This window comes from Dermacentor silvarum, chromosome 11, assembly GCF_013339745.2.
Source record: "Dermacentor silvarum isolate Dsil-2018 chromosome 11, BIME_Dsil_1.4, whole genome shotgun sequence".
Lineage (NCBI taxonomy): Eukaryota > Metazoa > Arthropoda > Arachnida > Ixodida > Ixodidae > Dermacentor > Dermacentor silvarum.
The window spans coordinates 98957629-98977807 of record NC_051164.1 but is presented as its reverse complement, the minus strand read 5'-3'; the positions used below and the strand labels follow the sequence as shown (position 1 = coordinate 98977807).

The 20179-nt window shown below is 46.4% G+C and overlaps 2 protein-coding genes across 2 annotated transcripts in view; one reads left to right on the top strand and one right to left on the bottom strand.

The window, feature by feature from the left end:
• Positions 1 to 6991, top strand: part of LOC119432778 (uncharacterized) — a 63105-nt gene extending 56114 nt beyond the window's left edge. Inside the window, 4 exon segments of the mRNA XM_037699934.2 lie at positions 831 to 892; positions 2290 to 2483; positions 3235 to 3389; positions 4337 to 6991. Coding sequence (XP_037555862.1) covers positions 831 to 892; positions 2290 to 2483; positions 3235 to 3389; positions 4337 to 4660 — 735 coding nt within the window. The 3' untranslated portion in view covers positions 4661 to 6991.
• LOC119433182 (microtubule-associated serine/threonine-protein kinase 3) overlaps positions 1 to 20179 on the bottom strand; it is a 46450-nt gene that overhangs the window by 5737 nt on the left and 20534 nt on the right. The window lies entirely within an intron of this gene.

Sequence of the window (20179 nt, the reverse complement as noted above, 5' to 3'; positions counted from 1 at the left end):
ATGTGCAAGGCATAATGTTCTTGTGCACTTTTCCTTAAACGTACCTTTTAAATTTTGCTTCACCCATATTCCCACAGGTTTCAGAACCGCACTCTGTTTCGATATGATACAGATTTTAAACGTGAGTCGCTATTGGAAATTCGGGTGCACACACCCCCTAATTTGCACACAAAGGTAAAATGGCAGTGATGTCAATGTCTATTGTTTAGCAAATAGACTAATAAACCGACGCAGTAGCTTAGTGGCTATGGTTCTGCGCTGCTGAGGATTCGATCCCAGCCATGGCAGTCACATTTCGGCAGAGCCGAAATGCATGCAAAGATGCTTGTGTACCTTGGATTTAGGTGCACATTAATAACCCCAGGTGGTCAAAATTAATATGGAGTCCCCCACTGCAGCATGCTCCATAATCCGATGGTGGTTTTGGCATGTAAAACTACATAATTTCAATTTTAAATAGATGAAAATACTATCCACAAACTTTATCATTAATGCGGCATCATAATGTCATAGAACAATTCTGCAGATTTTGTCACACTAGAGTGCCTTCTTTTTGTTGAATCACTAAGAATATGTTATTTTATATTTTTAGGAACATTCTTATTAAAAAGTCATTTGAGAACTTTTGAGCTCTTTTCTTAAGTCACGGTTAAGATCTTCCTGCGATTTGAGAGAATGCCAAAAATGTATTCATGGTATGATTTGGTGTGCCAAAAATGCATTCATGAAATGAATGCACCGCAAAGGACTAAGGGGAGTGGATTCAATATGTTCAAAACTATGCCAAACTTAATTTTCATTAACAGAATGTGACACTTTATTTGTTTCAGCTGGAATCTGCCCTGAACGAAGTGTCCGAGAAGCACCAGATCAAGCTTAAACGCCTTGTAAGGTAAGTTTTTCAACAGGACAAGATGAAAGTGACATAAAAAAATAGTTTGCACTTACGATACTCTGAATAGGGTCTCATGAATTTGGTGAACAAATATGTTTTAATTTTTACACAGTGTCCACATTTACCTTTCGTAGCACTGTCTCGCACCAATGTGCAAAACGGACAAGGCTACGGCTGCATTGTAAGTGGGGATATTACACACCCTACAAGAGTGATCAAGCATATCTATATTAAGAAAAGATAGCCTAGACACATAGCATACTTAATATATCAAGTCATATCTTCAAGACATTTAGTGAAATAAGCGAAGGTAAGCCACATCTATTTGAATGCAGTTGTAAGGCTGTTTAGAAAAATGCAGCACTTTTGGAGCTTCACAGATAAACGAAGCTTGCCTCAATGCAAGGCTCAGGTTCTTTCATCATTATCAGCCTATTTTACTTCATACTTCAACTGCTGGACAAAATTACCTCACAGAGATGTCAAATGACCCTGTCTGCATCAACCAAACCCATACTATGTCTGCAAGATTTGATTTGATTTGGTTTATTGATTTCCATTTACACACACACGTATAGAGGAGCGGTAAATGGCGGTGGATGAGGGGAAAAAGCAGCACAGACACTGCTTGAGGTAATCTCACCCCCTTAGGTACAATATGGCTGCATGGGTTAACACATCAAGCACCACATATATTGTATTTGTAATCACATTACTACATCTAATCCTGTACAACCCTATGTTCCCCATCTTTTCAAGCCCATTCTGCTACTTTGTAGACATCCAGTTATCTGTTCTATGTATAATCAGATCTGCCCAACCTTGCCTTTTCCTCTGAACCTCAAGTACGATATTGTGTGCTCCCATTTGAACTCGGTCACATGAATGGGAAAATTGTCATTTTCCTACCTTTAAATCACATTCCCTTTCATTGTACGTTGCGCAGTTAGCTTGCTTTCAACTTTCTTCATTATCCCCAAAGTTTCAATCCCACAAAGACACTTGCAAATTTGGGTTTTGTAGTTAATGCAGAAAGTTGAGCTAGTTGCAAACTTGACGTTATTGAATACATCAAGCATGTCTAAGAAAGACAACAAAGAAGACAGAAGGAATGCTTGACAGGACAGGAGACATCCGGGTTCCTCTTGTCCTGTCATCCCCTTCCCCTATTTTAAATGTGCTGGAAAGATTCAATAATGTCAGGTTTAGTAGCTCTCACACCTGGGCTAAACAAAGCACTAGTCAGTGGCAGCTTTAGGTCAATGTAAGCAGCAGCTTAAACCCCTGGTCATTGAATAACGAAGCGCAGAAGCATGAAGTCGCGTCATCCAAGGCGACATGGAGGAGCATAAGAACATTTGAAGTATGTCTCACACACTGCATTCTTTCTACAGGGAACCTGACGGTGTGGTAGCCGAGATGCAGCTGCTGTTGCCAACAAACCGCGATGCCCAGGCAGTAGAGGAGAGCCTGCGCACTGCTCTCTCGCCAGGACAGCTTCTTGGCGGGTTGCGTGTAAACCCGGCCTCCCTTCAGCTGCACGTGGGTGATGCACCAGAGTCGCGCGTGCGCCAGTCTTCCCTGCCAGGCAAGTTTATGACACAAGATTCTTATACTTTAACTACTACTCACTAGGTGCACGCACGACATGGCACTCGGAGTGTGCAATGGGTGTAGACAAAGAAGCATGGATCTGAGCTGCGAATGGTGTTGCTACGTCAAGCCTCCTGTGGTGACAAAATTCAGTTGTTGTGCAAAAGTAGTGCTTAATGGCACTATGACTGACAGCTGTTGTCAGAATGACTACAACCTTGTAACACACAGCACAGCACATTATTTATTACCATGACGTGTGCATACATACACATTGCATGTGCACGTGCGCAGGCAGCTACATCCAATGCAGGCATGAATCACTGTCACGTTGCACTAAAACACTGTATTGTAAGCTCACAGGCACAGTTGCACTATGCTTCTTAACTTTTCATGAGACTTTTATCCCTTTTTTTTTCTGTGTCATCAAAACTCATCACTCGCATCACATTCGTTGGCATGTTATATCCGTGCAAACACAGCAACTAATAGAACCTCAGTTGCTCTTTTGAAAACAACCAATTAATGCCACAGTGAGTGCAAGACTTTGCAGCGGCAGGTTAAATTGGCAGGCTTGCGCAGTGCCACATATCTGGACTGGAGTGAAAGGGCTAAGTTGGTTTCCATACACAGTTCCCATATGCCGTGAAGTATAAAACATGATTCAATGTACCAATGCTTGATTGTGAGAAGAATATGCCTCTCTCTCTCTCTCTTTCTCTGTTTTTTTTTTTTTTTTTAACCAGGTTCTGAATCATCAGGTGAAGAGTCGTCCAGCGAACAGATCAAGCTGTACGCCATCGTCGGCGCTGTTGCTGCTCTTGTTTTCCTGCTGCTAGTGCAAGCAGCTTCTATGGCCTGCCGAAGGAAACTGCGTACCCAGCCACCTGCTCCCAACAGGGTAAGCATTGTGAACATAAACTACCATAGTGCCACCGCAGAAAAATGGCAAGACTAAAGATTGGTAACACTAAGATGGTAAGAAGTGCGACTGCCAAGTGATGTAAGATGGTGTGGTGGTAAAATCAAACTGAAATTTTATTTCCTTTCCTTTCAAAGAAAGAGGAAGCCAGGAATGGAAGGCGTATAGGCCTGATAAGGTCATGGCTTCCTTTGTAATAAATACAGCTGATATAGTGGCAGTAATAAAACCAAGATAGTAAAAATTTACAGTGAACAACTCATAAGCTATATTTTGGCACTAATTATAATCAGTAAAATGCATGTCATACTAAACACAATGGAATACGCATAATATATATTACGTGAGGTGAAAAATTACAACATAATGCAAGGATTTATAAAAATTGTAGGTCGTAAACATAAGAGTGAAAAAAGCTGCTGAAAACAAATACACCCATAATCATCAAATACAAAGATTATATCTTTATGACAGCCTGAAGGGCTCAAACACATGCACATGTAATGTACATCGAATAAAAATAGGAGACCAACAAACAGAATGTCTTGTCTGTCTCCTATTTTCCTTCACTGTACATTATATGTGCACATGCTTGTGCCCTTCAGGCTGTCATTAAGATGTACCAACTAACCCAGCAACAAGTCCTCTTAGACAAAGGTATAACCTGTGCTATGGCCATTGAAGGTCCCTTTGACTTTACTTTTATTTAATGGCTAAAACAGTTACAAACAGCAGCCACAACGCAGCTATATTGTGCTATGTATAAGCACATGAAGTGATTTATAATTTGTTTGCTTACTTTTCACTGACAAAATACGGAATTCCATTTGCTGTGAATGGACAAACATGATTCAGTGTTCCTTCCAAGACCCTCTATACTGAGGCTGTCGCACCTAACAAAGTCTGCATTCCTAATGGCCGCGCAGGAAAAGTTGCTGACAAGCTCCCACTGGAAGGACTACTCAACCACCGCCAGCAGCAACTACAGCTACGAGAACTTCGCCTTGCGGCCCGATGAAGACCTGGGTCCACCAGCAGGTGCACCCCGTGCCGCCAGTGTCACCTACGACCGCGGGCCCGCCCGTGCGCCGCCTCCCGCGACCAACCCATATGCCACAGCCCAGAGGCGGCAGCCGCAGGAGATGAATCCAGATTTCTACTTCATGCCGCACCAGCGTCGCTACTCCGGGGAGGTTGTGCGAGTGTTTGTGGACTACAGCAACCCTGAGTACACTGGGGCACCTAAGTGAATGCATGAGTTTGTGGCAGAAACTGAAAGGGCCACAGCGAACTGTTCAGTGAACTTGCAGTGCTGCAGTCGTGAAGCGCCCAAATCAAGACACACCTGCAGGTCCATCAGGTGTGCTGCTGTTCATGTGTGATTTGACATGTTGGCAATGGCTTGACACGTTCAAAGCTCCAGCATCTGTGTCGCAGTCGCCAGAAAGCCACGGACTACTGAATGACTCATTTATGTCGACTTCAGAGTGCTGCCTCCTTGAGGTGCTCATGCCAAGGTATGCCCGCGGGTCCATCGGGCATGCCTGCACTGCCGTGCGGTTTGACATTTGCATTTGCTCAAAGATCCTTCAGCATCTGCGTCGTTGTAGTGGCAAAGCCATGAGCCATTGAACTACTCACGCACACACACTGTATACCTGCAGGTCAATCAGGTGTGGTGTGGCTTTTTGTTGCCCTTTGTCAGACACACTTCTGAACTTCATGAAATGTTCACGTTGTCACTGCTGCATGCCGGTATGTTCGGGAGGCACTGCGTTACTTACCACCAAGAAGCAGCAATGCCGGCCGCTTGTGTATGCCAACACCTGGTGCACTAAAAAATGTACCTGCAACGCACTTAACCCTGTCACCATCAGCTTGTCCCCTTTGTTGGGCAGGGAATATTTCAGGATTCACAAACTGCTGGCAACTTCAAACAGTGAAAAAAGTGCAGGTATTGTGAACAAGTGTGGTGAGGCAGTGTTTTCTGATGTACTTGCACTTCCTGGCTCATGGAGTCAATGTCAGAATGGCATGATATACAAGTATATCAAATATGCTTGCGCTATCACGTGCATGCAAAGAGGAAGCACTCGTTTTGTGTGAGTGTGTGCGTGTGGCTGTGTGATCCGCTATCACACTTAACTGCACCATAGGCTACCGCCTGGAGAAGCACGTTCCATGGAAGGCTGCGGCAAGACCCTGCAAACTGTAATGCAGTTTACCGTCCATGGTACCACCCCTGCTACCTGGAGGTAATCAGAGGGTTCTAAACTCAAACTACAGTCGGTGCATAAAGCGATAGCCCTAAGCACAATGCCTGAAAGCAGGTATCAAACAAACAAAATAAGTACGCACACGTTAGCTTAGCACATTAAAACTCATTGTATGTGCCAAGAGCAACTGTTGCAAGGCTCCACTACGCCTCACAACTGCCAAAAGAGCCAAGCACTGATGAGCTGGGCTCTACAACGACTATGTCTCAGGCTATGCTATGCTTCACAACTGCCCTCACAGCCAAGCACTTTTGAGTGAGGCATTGCATCTTAAGCATGTGTGCCACATACATACTCTAAGCAATCATGCCAAACGTCAGTATAGGAGCGTGGTTAAGAGGTCAGCTGGTGGCCTCAGGAATGTCTGAAAAAGAAAAGCTAGAGAAAGCAAAGTGGTAAGCTACATGCTGAAGAATCGTAGTGTAGCTTCTAGATGGCATAGAAGGTAACTGGTAGAGAACAGCCTGTCTTTCCTAGCACTGTGTGAGTGTGACCTAATGTAGTCATCACGATTGTGGACCCATCCTGGTATCTCTGTTTTTACGAGGTATTTCGTGCTCACTTGCTTCCAGAGGTATACTTGTTCTTATAAGGTCACGGATTGTGCTTCACAGACTGTGAAGGTATAAAGAATAGGCTGTCAGGTAAGGGTGGTTCCATTCAGCAGGTTATAGTGAAGTCGTAAAGAGTTTGTAAATAGTGGCGTACAAGAATGCACGGCAGACGTGCAGCTAGGCATCTTGTTGTGATATATTGAGCACTCGACGAGAAATTAAATAGCGAAGTCCACTTACCCAATAGTATAGACATGTTAGTTCCTCTCTACTAATCCTTTTTAGATAGTGCACGACAGGGAGTCCAATTATAGTGATCAAATTGTTTGAGCAGACTGAAGTGCATCACATGCAGCAGACAGGAAAGCATACAGGTGCAGGATCATCAGGTAAAATTAACCAAAGTGTACATGAGTCTTTGGAACACTGACACACACTGCACGTAACGTGGCCACACTAAGTTTCACAGCCACTTGGAGAGCAGCTGTGTTGTTTCATTTATGATAGTTTCGACAAAACGGGAATTCTCACTTTTAAAGCAAACTTGGCAATAATTGGTCAGGTGTGAAAAAGAGCAATTGTAGATATCACACAAGGAAATATTTAGTAAAGCAATTCTGGTACATTAACATGCCTTGATTTATATGCTGAACAAGTTGAAGACAACTCTTAATCGCTGTCAAAGCATGTCTGTGCAAAATGGTATTGGTGCAACAGGCTTGTTGAAACAAATAAAGGTGTCAAAGCAACATCCTTGTCTTAGTGTTTTTGAATGTGTCGCCTCATCAGTACACATGTCGCAATGCACAAGCCAACCCAACAATTGGTGCCAGCAACTAAAACGTCAAGGCGAATTTGTTTGTATACTTGAAGCTTCTTAACACCTGCTTTGTTACAGAACACCTTAACAGAGAAGAGATCATGCTCGGTGATGTTACAATGACCAAGCCAACTTTTCTTTTTTCTTTTTCTTTTTTTTCTGGGGGGGGGTGATGTTGCAATGTTGGCCAACATGTCCTTTTCTTTCTTTCTTTTTTTTTCCTTTTTTTTTTGGAGGGGGGGGGGGGGGTTGGGGGCTGTGGTGTCATTTATAACACTCTCAATTGTAAGCACTGGTGGTCAAGATAAGGATCGTGGTACTCAGCTATTGAGAATATATTGGCTGGAATTACAGTATGCCTACCGTGAATATAAGTGACAGGAAGAGCACAGGAAAGAAATGAGAAACCCGCAAAGTCATATACCAGTATCGCAAGGGCACTTTCGATGGCGATTAGGTCCGATCGGGATCGAATTTCTCGATCGCGATCCTTACCTCCTCTGCGCCAACTGCCTAAGGGAGCAAATTGTTAGCGAGAAGTTCGATCTCCTCATCAGGCTCAATCGCGAGCTCCCCTGGTGACCGGGTATTACTATCCTTTCATATCCCATGGCTCATACAACTATGTGGCATTGGAATTAAATGTCATTATGTTATGCATACGGCAACTTACGCGTGTTCAACACTTCTGCATGTTTTGTAGAATCGCTCGCACTGTGAAATACGTTCTTCGTCAGTGACGACAGGTTCCGATCTAAACTATATTAGTTTTCGTTTTAAGATAAGGTGCCAAGTTGCGTTGCTCGATATCTCTAGTTTCACATTTAGCGCGCGATGCTGCGATCTCGGCCATTTAAAAGAAAGCCGCTGTTGTTACCTGACACAGATGTAGCTGGCCCGACGACGAAGGCTCGACAATGACTACAATCGACAGAATGAAGAACTCAGCAGACAAATGCGACTTTGCAGTACCACTGATGAAAAAGCGGCGAAGCTGACAATTTCCCGTGTTTCCCGCCAAATGGTTCCAATGGCTGCCACTGTAGCGCCACTATGCAATCCCAGTACGCATTGCGGGTGTGCGCATTGCAGACGACGCCAACGACGCTCTAGCGCAAATTTTTCGGTTACGATTGTTTTCTGAGAACAGCGAAGGAGAAAACTTTCATTTGGCTACCGGCAAGCGCTGTAATGAACGGCCAGAAGTGAGCACTTCTCTGGAAGGAGGGTTGCCATTTTATATCGCTCTCTCGCAGCATGAGTTCTTTAATATATGCCGCGGGGGCACGGTTCACTGCATTTAAGGAAACATTTTCCAGTATCAAGGAAGGTATGTACTCGCAATTCTATTTGAAGCAAAGGAACGAAGATGGACCGGAGAAGACAGCATAAAATGTGCTGTCTTTCCTATGCAAGGTAATTAAGCATATTTATATAATGCAAGCAGATATAATGCAACGGAATACTATGCTGGTTTTCTGTAAACAAAACACCTAACCCACAGACACGAGCGCGGACGCACCCTTTTATGTGTGTTGACGCAGTCGTACGCGAACGCGAAAAAAAATCAACAAAACAAACAAAACCGCAGACATGTTAAATGTTGCGGTGTTTCAAGAGCTTTTAGATGGCGAGCGGGCGCGTCGCGATATCTCGTGGCGGCCGCAGAATCTACGGAGCGCATGAATTTCAATTCCGAAACTTTGTGGGTATAAAGTTATAAACTTTTGACGCGAAAGGCGCACTTTCCAAAGGGGTGCTTTAGATTTCCAATTCCGGAACTTTATGGGTTCCATGTTCTTATAAACATGTGCGCACTGGAGCCCTAGCTCATGTCCAAGCCGTTTAAGAAATGGAAGCACACGCTCCAAATCTTCCACAAAGACGAAAATACTAAATATCACTGTGACTGTCAGCTGGCAGCTGGTAATTTTCTCCAAACATTTTCAGGAAGCGCGCCCAATGTGATCGATCAGCTGGACCAGGGCAGGCAAAGTAAAATAAGAGAAAACAGAAGATCTTTTTCTCAGGCGTCAAGGTGTGGCTCTCCGTGGCCATACGGACAGTGGTCCTATTGACTTAAGCAAAGCCCCCGCTGAAAATACTGTTATTTTCAGAGCGCTTCTTCGCATGCGAGCTGATTGTGCAGATACAGATCTGAAGAACCATTTGAAAAGTTGTCCCAGTAATGCCTCGTATTTAAGCCCAAATGTACGAAACCAAATTATAGAAATTTGTGGTGAAATTATCAAAGAAAGCCTAGTTGTAAAAGTAAACGCTGCAGGCTGGTTCTCTGTACTTGCTGACGAAGCGACGGATATTGCTGGAATCGAACAGCTTACTGTTTGTGCAAGGTAACTAAACAAGGATGCCAACGACATCGAAGAAGTGTTTTTAGATTTTGTGCCAATTCAGGACCAAAGTGGCAGGGCCCTCACCGAAGCCATTATAAAATTTCTGCTAGACCTTGGAATTAACATGCATCATCTTGGTGGCCAAGGTTATGATGGTGCCAGCTCGATGGCTGGTAAAACGAATGGTGTGCAATCTGCCGTTCGCGAGAAATATCCAGCCGCACTATACACACAGATTGCGCCAGCCACTCCCTCAACCTAGTTCTCTGTGCGGCGTGCTCCATCACAGATATCCGAAACTGTTTTGGAACGCTGAAAACAACACCGCACATTTTCCGCAAATCTCCTAACCGCTCACACGTTTTACGAGAAATGATAAGTTTGATGTGTCCTGAGTGGAAGCGTGCGAAGGTGAACCGAAGATGGTGGCTCGATATCGCACGCGCAAGGGAGGAAGGCGGGGAGGAAGCGCACCCTCTTCCATCACGCGCAAGGCACAAGGCGGGGGGGTTCTAAGCGGCCGCGCGGGCCCTATCTTGAAAGCGATCTGCGACGGGTGCAGAATCTAGGTGCGCTGATAGCTTCGTGTGCGCTGTGTTCTTACCGCTTAGTTCGCGTTGAAGCGAGAGGTCACACGAAGGTCAATTCGCTCGCCGCTGCCGCCGCTCTTCCTCACCCCAGCGTTTTGACAGCGAGTATCCGTGGTCAACGAGTAAGATGTGGCCATGCTTGCCTGTCCACGTGTGACGCCATCCTTGTTAATTTAGTTAGAAATAGAATGTTTGCAAGATTATTCGGCCGATAAAACAACTATCCTTACTTCGTATAGATGTCTAATAATTTGCTATCGCAAGGGATGCATCGCCTTTCGGGCGAAACCAACTTTTTTTTTTTTTTCATGGGCGCCGCCAAATTGCGTACGCAGTGGCGCCCATGAAGAAGCGTTGTGACCCAGCATTGTGAAAGCGCGCGTGTTTAGTTGGCAAGCGACCATTTACTGTAATTTGGTTACCCATAAATAAAGAGACAGGAAGAGAGCGGTGTGGATCACCGAGTAAACTGGGATAGCCGATATTCTAAATGACATTAAGAGAAAAATAAATGGAGCTGGGCAGGCCATGTAATGCGTAGGATGGATAACAGGTGGACCATTAGAGTTACAGAATGGTTGCCAAGAAAAGGGAAGCGCCGAGGACGGCAGAAAACTAGGTGGTGTGATGAAGTTAGGAAATTTGCAGGTGCAAGTTGGAATCAGCTAGCGCAAGACAGGGGTAAGTGGAGATCACAGGGAGAGGACTTCGTCCTGCAGTGGACATGAATAGGCTGCTGCTGCTGCTGCTGATGATGATGATGATGAAATAAAGAGGGAGAGAGAGAAACTTTATTTAAGCGATTACGAGTCCAAGCCATCGACAGCGCTCACGTTCCCAGCGAGCGGCGGAGAGGTCACGTGGTGTCGCGGAGTCACGCAGGTGGAGCGGTCCAACACTCCCAGGAGTTTAGATAGAAAGGTAGGAGTCTGAAACGGTTAATCAGGTGCGGACATGAGAGGGCTGGGGGACAAGTCCAATACGCATGAAGAGCATTGGGATATATATTGCCCACATATCTAGCAGGCATATTTGGTTATATGTGACGTTGAGTGGCGTAATTCGCAAGCGTCAACAGTAAATTCAACATCAGCGATGTCAACATCACTGATGTATAAGTGATGCTTCTGCGCGTAAATGGCAATAATAGGTAGATTGGAGGGTGTTCCGGAAATGTCGAGCCTCTTCGAGTCGTGCACGTCCATGTTTTCGGTGCATGACTCGGATCGTAAGCGAAGCTCTGGTGACCGCACAGGGGCGCTTGGTTCCCATGAAGCAACGAGCCTTATTTCATGTAATATTTTAATGACTTGCCATCGCTGCCATTACTTCGCCTCCCAAAGTAAATTGCGACCTTATTGTACTATGTCCGAAAAAAAATTATTTGATTATGAGTAATTATATGATCGATAATTACACATGAGTATTCTGTCCGATTGATCACGATGCTCTCCTAACGTTTGCTGATTTTGCTCCGAAGAAGCCATCGAGGTAATTCTAGAGCTCTTTTTAATTGTTGATTGATACTTCGGGGAATGCATTTGACAGAGACAGGAACAGCTGGTATTCTGAAAGGGGAGATTTGGTGAATTGGTCGGATCGACGTAGCATTTTCAATGCCGTTCAAGTCCTCTGTGGCCAATTAGGTCCTTTTGACAAGTTAGGTAATACGCTATCATCATCGTCGTAGTCATCATCATCATTAGCAAATTTTTATGTCCACTGTAGGACGAAGGCCTCTCCCAGCGATCTCCAATTACACCTGTATTTCGCTAGCCGATTCCAACTTGCGCCTGACAAATTTCCGAATTTCAGCGCCCCACCTAATTTTCCGCCGTCCTCGACTGCGCTTCCCTTCCCTGGCGCTATCATACGGGTCTTTAAAGAGTCAACACCTTGGGTTTGTAGCAACTGAAGCAGCACGGTTCCTTTGCTTACAATTAGGGGTGTGCGCATATTCGAAATTTCGAATCCGAATTTAATTGTTCTCGTTATTCGATTCGAGAATTCGATCACTATTCGACGTTGTCGAATATTCGTTTCGTTCGATTACTAAGGGACAGAAAGAGTTTATTTTTTTAAATCCGCAGGAGGAAAGGCTGATGCAAGCGGAAAGCCATTCCGAATGATTCTGCTGCAGGAGAACCGCGGTTGTTGCGCAGGCGCACGAGTCCCCAGTCTTTAAACACGCATGTGTCGCCCTTATAGGCAGCCTACGAATCTATTTATTACTTGGACACTGTCGCCGTGCATTGTAAAGAGATAAAGGGATACAAGCTTTAATGATATGCTGAAGATGTTATAGCCTGGCTGCTCGCCTGCCATATTACGCCGGGTGCTGGGTGGTGGTTATAATAGATACAGTGATAAACACTTAATGCATTTCAATATGTGTCGTGCTTCTATGTGCATGTACACCTGTCAACATTGTTTCCTGGACAAGCATCATACATAACCCGCCGTGGTTGCTCAGTGGTTATGGTGTTGGGCTGTCAACATTGTTTCCTAGACAAGCATCATACATCGTCCATATCCTCGAGCCACAGACTCCAAACTACTACAGGCGACGTGGCTAGCTGTGCCTCGTGCCATCCACTACACTGTTGCTACTTTGCCAACCAATTAAAGTTTCTCCTCATTAATATTGGAACAATGAGTTGGATCCGCAAGCTCTGTCTACCTCTTATATTTTGTTCCTGTAGTTATCCGTGCGTTCCCAACGCCGATTCTTGGTTCACTCTCCAATGTGGTGGGGTATGTGAGATGTTCAAGTATCATCGCCATCGCCATCGTCGTAACTCGCGCTGGCACGCGGTTCAACGGGAGCGTGCGCACCAGCTCGCCCCGAACGCCGCCGAAAGCGGATCACACGACGACTAGCTGCATGCAGCACTACGCGACCAGTTGCCGAGCAATTCGGGTGAGTGGTGTTTCCCCCCCCCCTTTTTTTTTTTTAATTTGGCTACGCGTACACGCCATTGCAGCGAAGATGGGTATTGCCGATTCAGAGCCTGAACGTCCAACCGAGACGGAATGCCAAATGAGCCTGGCGGCCCTATATAGTCCAGGATCGGTGAACATTCCGTCTCGCTGGACCATTCAGGCAGAAAGTGCGTATCGCTCACTGTAGAGCACCATTAACGCGGAGAAGCATCTTCGGTCTCATGATTTGACCTAGGCAGCGTGTGGCTTTAAACTTGATTGCTTACCTTCGGGTCGTTGGCGTGTTTGACAAGCTCTAAAAAAATGTTTTATACACGTTAGAATGACCAAACTTCGTCTTTATATCGCATCTCAAGGAAGCAGCCATGTCTACTTCTTTTGTTTGTTATGTTCTTTCTTCTTTCCTCTGTCTTTTTCTTCCGACCTCTCTCTCCTAGGACCTTTCAATCGCCCATCCCCTTCCCAAGGCAGAATGTAGCACGTAGGCCGCTGTGCAAACGCAGGCCAAAATCTCTGCGATCCAATAGAGTTGCCTCTCCCTCCCTCACTTCAACGCTGATTATTTCTCTCGTGGCATCGGCTCTAGGCTTAAATTCAGCAGGTTGTTTGCTCTGCCACGTGTTATTTCTTTTGTGACACAAAGGAATGCTGAGCAAATTTACTTATTTGGTTTCTCTTTTCTGAGTCCCACTGTCAAGTATTCGATGTCGTTTTTTCTTATTTCATTTATCTTATTTTAAGTTCCTTTTGTATTTCGCATGGTAGAGCGACTGCTGAAAACCGCTAGTTTATTACTCCTATATATTTCAATGCGCAATCATTATGTGCCCCATTACGCAAAAATTCGTCGTAGTCGGCGTGACCGAAATATGGTACCAAAAATGGCCGACGGCGCAAAGAGTAAAGCACGTCAAAAAAAAAAAAAATGCGCGGATTGACGTCAAATTTCTCAGGGAGGTTCCTGCAAACAAATTAAGTTAATGGCCTTGAAAAGAAAATTTTTTTGGTACATTTCTTTCTTGGAGGGAATCGAACCCGGGCCTCCGGGATGCAAGACGAGCACGCTTTCCAGACGCCACGGCGGCTCCATGGTTCTGGCTGACTAACGGTGTGCCTAGAGCGTGCGTCATTGCACAAGTCACGCCGCAGCCATCTGGTATAACTAAAGGTGTGGTCTAGTGCATGCGTCACTGGGCACGTGACGGCGCAGCCAATGGGGAGGCGTCACGTCGTGAGAGTGTAAAATGAGCGCGTTCGTGACGTTCCGAGGCATACAAACGGTACAATGCTTTCGCATTCCCACATGTAAGCAGTCTTAAGTTTTTCTGCCGATTTTTAAAAATCTTTCTCTAGAAAGTTCCTTAAATGCGAAGCATTTGCGAAATGCGAAAATGCGAAAACGTGGGCCCGATTCGATGGTGCAACATGAAAAGCCGCCGGACATAGTGTATAGACAAACACCGGATATAGTGCGAATTAAGGCGGATCGCGGCGGTAGGCTATGCACGTGAGCGCAGACGTTGAGCTCCGACACCAGGATGCCGTCGCTGACATGCTGTCGACGTCATTCCGTCATTTTATTGCCTTCGTGATATTGTGAGAATTATTTCAGTTGTCATGTCGTCATCTTTCCGCCGTTTCATCATCGCGCCCTCTTCCAGCCGTCGTCGTACAAGTCGTCATCATTACACCATCTTCATGTCATCGTGGTCGTTTCATCGTCGTAATTTTGTCGTAGCGATTACGCAATCGTCAACCCATTATTCGACACACCTTTGTCCTCACTACAGCGTCATCATGAAATGATGACGCTGTGTCTCATGATTGATTATCATGATGATAATCTAGATGATTATCGGAGTCACGTGAAACATGACATAGATAATCATCTAGGATGGTTAAGTTGGCGGTATGTCTATGTCTCCGTACGTAGCTAACCTCTTTCGCGCCAATTTGGGTGACTGGATAGTCCATGCATGCTTTAATGGTTCGCTCACACTGGGACATTCGGTGTCTGGAGCGGTGCGGCATCTGCGACCGCCGAAATGCCGCGTCGTTCACATTGCTCGTCATCAGCACCGCCGAAGCTGCTGCCAGCTCTAGAAATAATGCGAAAGTAGAGAGTGCGACATTTTACAAGCGCGATTGCCCAGAATGCACTATAACGTATACGCCTATACGTCGACGGTTGGGCGCTTTTATTTTTTCGCCCTAAGTTTGTCCTTCTCGAAATTACTTGTGCCTGACGTGGCGCTTCTCCGTACTTCTTGTGTCTGACGTGGCGCTGAGTTCACCCGCTCGCGTTCTGATGTGTCCGCGGCGGGGGACACCGATCGGTTTGCGAACTGATCGGTGCGGACAGAGCCTTTCTGGCGGGATTCGCCGCCGCCAAATTGCATTCCGCGCCGCTCTGTAGAACTCTAGACGCCGAACGTCTTAGTGTGAACGAGCCTTCATGGGTATATCATCCGGCTACTGTGCAGAGTCATCCGGACTCGAAACAAACCGACTTACCAACTTGGGTCACTGGGTGCGTGCTGCTCTTCAATGACAAGAAAGAAAAAATGGAAAAATTTAAAATATCTGCAGTGCTGGGCGGAATCGAACCCGCGACATATTACGACAATCTTGTCTCAAATAGATATTCATACACGTGCCACGCGCGAACTTCGCGGCGGCGGCGCTGGATGGCGCCGTGTGTGGGGGAACAAACAAGCCGGCACAATAGTTGAGCAGCTGCTTCCAGGTTTATTTTATGCGGAAGATGTTGTGTAGCTTGCTAACGAGCAAAATGATATGCAACGCTTGGCTGATATCTGTGGAGAATAATGGGAGAATTTAGGATTAATATTTAGCGTTATAAAATCTGGTCTTGTGGTATATTCAATTGAATAGAGTGAACAGTGTTAACACAGGGCCAGGAAATACGTCGGGTAAAAAAATACCTTGGTGTATGGATAAACGAAGGCGATAGATATCTGGAGACACAGGGAAAAAAAACAATAGCAAAAGTGAAGAGAAATGCGGCCATATAATGAAACACGGAGCGCTATGGAGACACAATAGGTACGAGGTGCTCCGGGGTATGTGGAAAGGTATAATGATTCCAGGGATTACCGTTTGGAAATGCGGTTGTTTGCTTGAAGTCAGGAGTACAACCAGGACTCTATGGCAACCAAAGGTCAGTGGGACGCCTCGCGTTGGGCGCTCACAGGAAGACTATTAATCAAGCTGCGCGGGGTGATATGGGCTGGATAAGTTTTGTAGTAAGGGAGGCTCGAGTAAAAGTGATTTTAAAGAACGACTGAGGAATATGGAAGAAAGTAGATGGGGTGCGAGAGTGTTCAGATATTTGTACAGGCAAAACACTGACTCACAGTGGAGGAAAAGAACTAGGAAGCTTACCAGCAAGTATGCGACCGGTATGGTCAGCAACACGGCAACAAAGAACGTCAAACGCAAAGTGAGAGAGGCTGAGACAATGTCATGGGTGGCGGCAATGTAGAAGAAACCTGCTATGACTTGCTACCTCAAAGAAACAAAAAACCAAATCAAGAAACACTTTATGGTAACTCAAAGGGAAGATACTTACTTTTTGAAGCGAGATCAGGATGCCTTAGAACGCGTAGCTATAAAGCGAGGTACACTAAGGACGAAGACGCATGTGCTTGCTGCGGTAAAGTTAGGGAAACAATGGAACATGGTTTATTAGAATGTAAAGATATCAATCCTGCTGCTAGTTTAGGCTCCTCTGGCCTCCTTGACGCCCTTGGGTTCAGGGATAGCAGGGGGAAAGTAAAACATGCCGACAACAGAGATTAGTAAGAGGTGATTGGAGGTTTGGTGGCAGAAAAGCAGGGAGACCACAAACAACGGAGACGTACAAAAACAGAGTTCCCAGGAATGGTTCGAAAAGTTTTATGCTGGGACTTCTTTGTACCTGATTCTTCGTGTCTGTGTGTTTTCTCAAAAATAAAGGTAGGACGTCAGGCAAAATAACAACAAGAGTTTGGTGGCGCAACCCCCCCCCCCCCCCCCCCCCCGTTTCAAAGGGGACGCTCATAACATTCATCCATCCGTGATAGAGGAGCCCGGCTACAGTACACGCATCATAGACGACGCGTTTCGGCGGTGGCAATATAGGATGTGTCGCTACATTGTTTCAGTGGTATCACAGTGACGTCAACAGTCATCCTGTAATGGTTTCAGAAGATGATCTTAGTTCTAAGGCACGCTTTTTGGGCTAATGTCCGGTGGCGGCGACTATAGACCTTGAGCAACCGGGTATCTCGCACGAAAACTCTACAAACCCGGTACACAAAGAAAAAAGAATTCAAGGGGCACTTAATTAGTTATCCCTACGTGGATGAATGCGAAAGCATTGCGGCCACCTCAGCAGAAGCGCTGCTATGTCACCTGACCAACAGTGTTCCTCACAAGGTGCGCACAACACAAGGTCGTGGGTTCCACTCCCAACAAAGGTCGTGGGTTCGAGTGCCTTAGCTAACTGTGCCTTAATCACTGTGTAAGATATATACTCTTTAGGTGAGAACACTGGCGAGACGCGATCGACCAGACAATGTAGCAACGGCGCGCGTCCATCGGCCCGGTGACGGCAGCGGATACCTATCGGCGGGAAGACAAAACTTCATTTAAAACGAAGGCGAGAGCTTGCGAGGGCAAGGAACGCTCGGATACCAAAAAGCAAGCAGAGAACAGCGTCTGCAAACGGCGTCGCGTCACCGTATCTGCTTCGTCAAGGTGATGCCCTCTCCCCCACGCTGTCCCCTCACCACGGTGACCTACTTTCGCGCGTCACTCAATCATTTCGGATTTCCCGCCAAGCACCAGTTGCTATACCAACGGGCCGATTAAACCAATAAAAACATTTTCTGTCTTCAAGTTGCGTCGTACCGCCGATAGGTACCCGCTGCCGTCACTGGGCCGATCGGCGCGCGACGCTGCTACTTTATCTGGTCGATCGCGTCTCGCAAGCAAGCCGAGAAGTGTCCCCACCTAAATAGTATATATCTTACACCGTGGCCTTAACACCATAGGTAGTGGGTTCGACTCCCACAAAATGTCGAGGGTTCATACCCTTTTCGGACCATGGCGTGGTCATTTGAATATGGCCAACGCCGGATTTACCGTCTCATGAGCCCTATAATGCTTTCGCATAAAAAAACGCCACCCTTCTCGGTTTGAATGGCGCGGAGAAAGCCGAAGCTTTGCCGTATCTTGCAACGTTTCAGAATGAGGCCGCGCTTCTAGTGAGCAGCAATGGCTAGGAACACACGTGGTACCCATACGTGGAAGCCCAGAAAACGTCTGGATTTATTTTGAAGGTGCCCATGCACGCAAGCTACATGAGGTGGTGCTATCTGTTGTAGGAAAGCGAACACGTATGTTGCACCCCCTACATATGATATGCATATACGCTACTCCACACTGTGCTTTATCCTGCGTTAATACGGCGCCACGTCTGGCCTCCACTGTGATCTACTTGGCTATTGTCATTATTTGATCTTTTGTAGAACTCACGGTTCATAGATTGCTGGTGTTGTACATATTGCATTAACTGTGCGAAGAAAAAAACGATAGCATACAGATATACTCAGTAAATATTGAGTTAATACAAATTACTAAAGCGGTGCTTCTCTTCACTGTGTTTTTTTTTTAAGATAAGGGACGCGCGCTGTCAGGACCCGTAAATGAGTGTAGGCCTTAGCAGGCATGGAGCGAGCGTGCCTCTCCACGTTTTCATCTTCCCGGGGCGCTTTGATACCGCAGGTACACTGTGGCTTAGGAGCCTGCGAAGGAGCTGCTGAAGGTGCTCGCAGCGCGCCGACGGGCTTTTTGGGAAAAGAAGGTACCACGCCCACGATGGCACAACCGCCCGCACTACCACGAGATGCTCCGGCATGTGGAGGATGGCCGGCAACGCCTGCTATAGTGTTCGTACAACCTACCGGAATGCCGACAACCGGAATGCCCATGACCGGAATGCCCATGGCCGGAATGCCAACAAGCGGAATGTCCATGGCCGGGATTCCAACAAGCGGAATGTCCATGGCCGCAATACCAACAACCGGAATGTCCATGGCCGGGATTCCAACAACCGCAATGTCCATGGCCGGGATTCCAACAACCGGAATTTCCATGGCCGGGATTCCAACAACCGGAATGTCCATGGCCGGGATTCCAACAACCGGAATGTCCATGGCCGGGATTCCAACAACCGGAATGTCCATGGCCGCAATACCAACAACCGGAATGCCAACAACCGAAATGTCCATGGCCGGGATTCCAACAACCGGAATTTCCATGGCCACAATGCCAACAACCGGAATGCCCATGGCCGGAATGCCAACAGCCGGAATGTCCATGGCCGTAATGCCAACAACCGGATGTCCATGGCCGGAATGCCCATGGCCGGATGGCCGGTGGCCGTCTCAATGCGTCGTACAGAGGCTACGTTCAAGTGCCGACGCCGGGATTTGTCTTCGGCCGCGCCGATGATCCAGGGCTGCCCCGCGGGTCTGGAATACCTGGCGCAGGTCGACCAGCTGCTTGTCCACCAGCAGCTAGAGCTCCTGGTGCGGACGATTGACGGATGAGATATGGACTTCGTAGATTTTGCCGAGAGCGAGGAGGCGTCGCCATTTCGATTGGTTAATGGGACGGTATAAAGTACTAGATCGATTAGCCCTCACAACAGCCTATTTATATTTAGACAGTCCATAGAAAGTCCACAGACGTTTCTCTGCGACATCCGGAAGTACAGTGAGCAGAAGGATCTCCAATTATATCTGACCGCACCTACGGAATACACACCTGAACGCCCGGGCTGTCATCGGCCCGGAGTTCGTGAAAGCAGCGGACGTTCAGGGCAAACATACCTTTTTCCACAGGTATAGGCCTGTGTGCCAGCCCTTATAATAAAGATTTTCAGTCTCCGTGGCCCGCAAGATGGCGTGTTCGAAAGAAAGGGGAGAGGATCTTTTGAAACACAAACGGTGCAACCTTCAGAATGTATCTTGTCCCACAACAATAATCGCCTGCCTTGCTTGCGTCTTGCTTGCCTTGCTTGCTTGCCTTGCTTGCGTTTTTCTTGAAGATAGATGGCGATTATTGCTGTGGGACAAGCCCTAAAGTTTGCTAACTTTTTTTAAGAGTGTAAAGTCACTGGAACTTCATGCTACTGCAGAGTCGCTTTTTTTTTTTTACTTTTC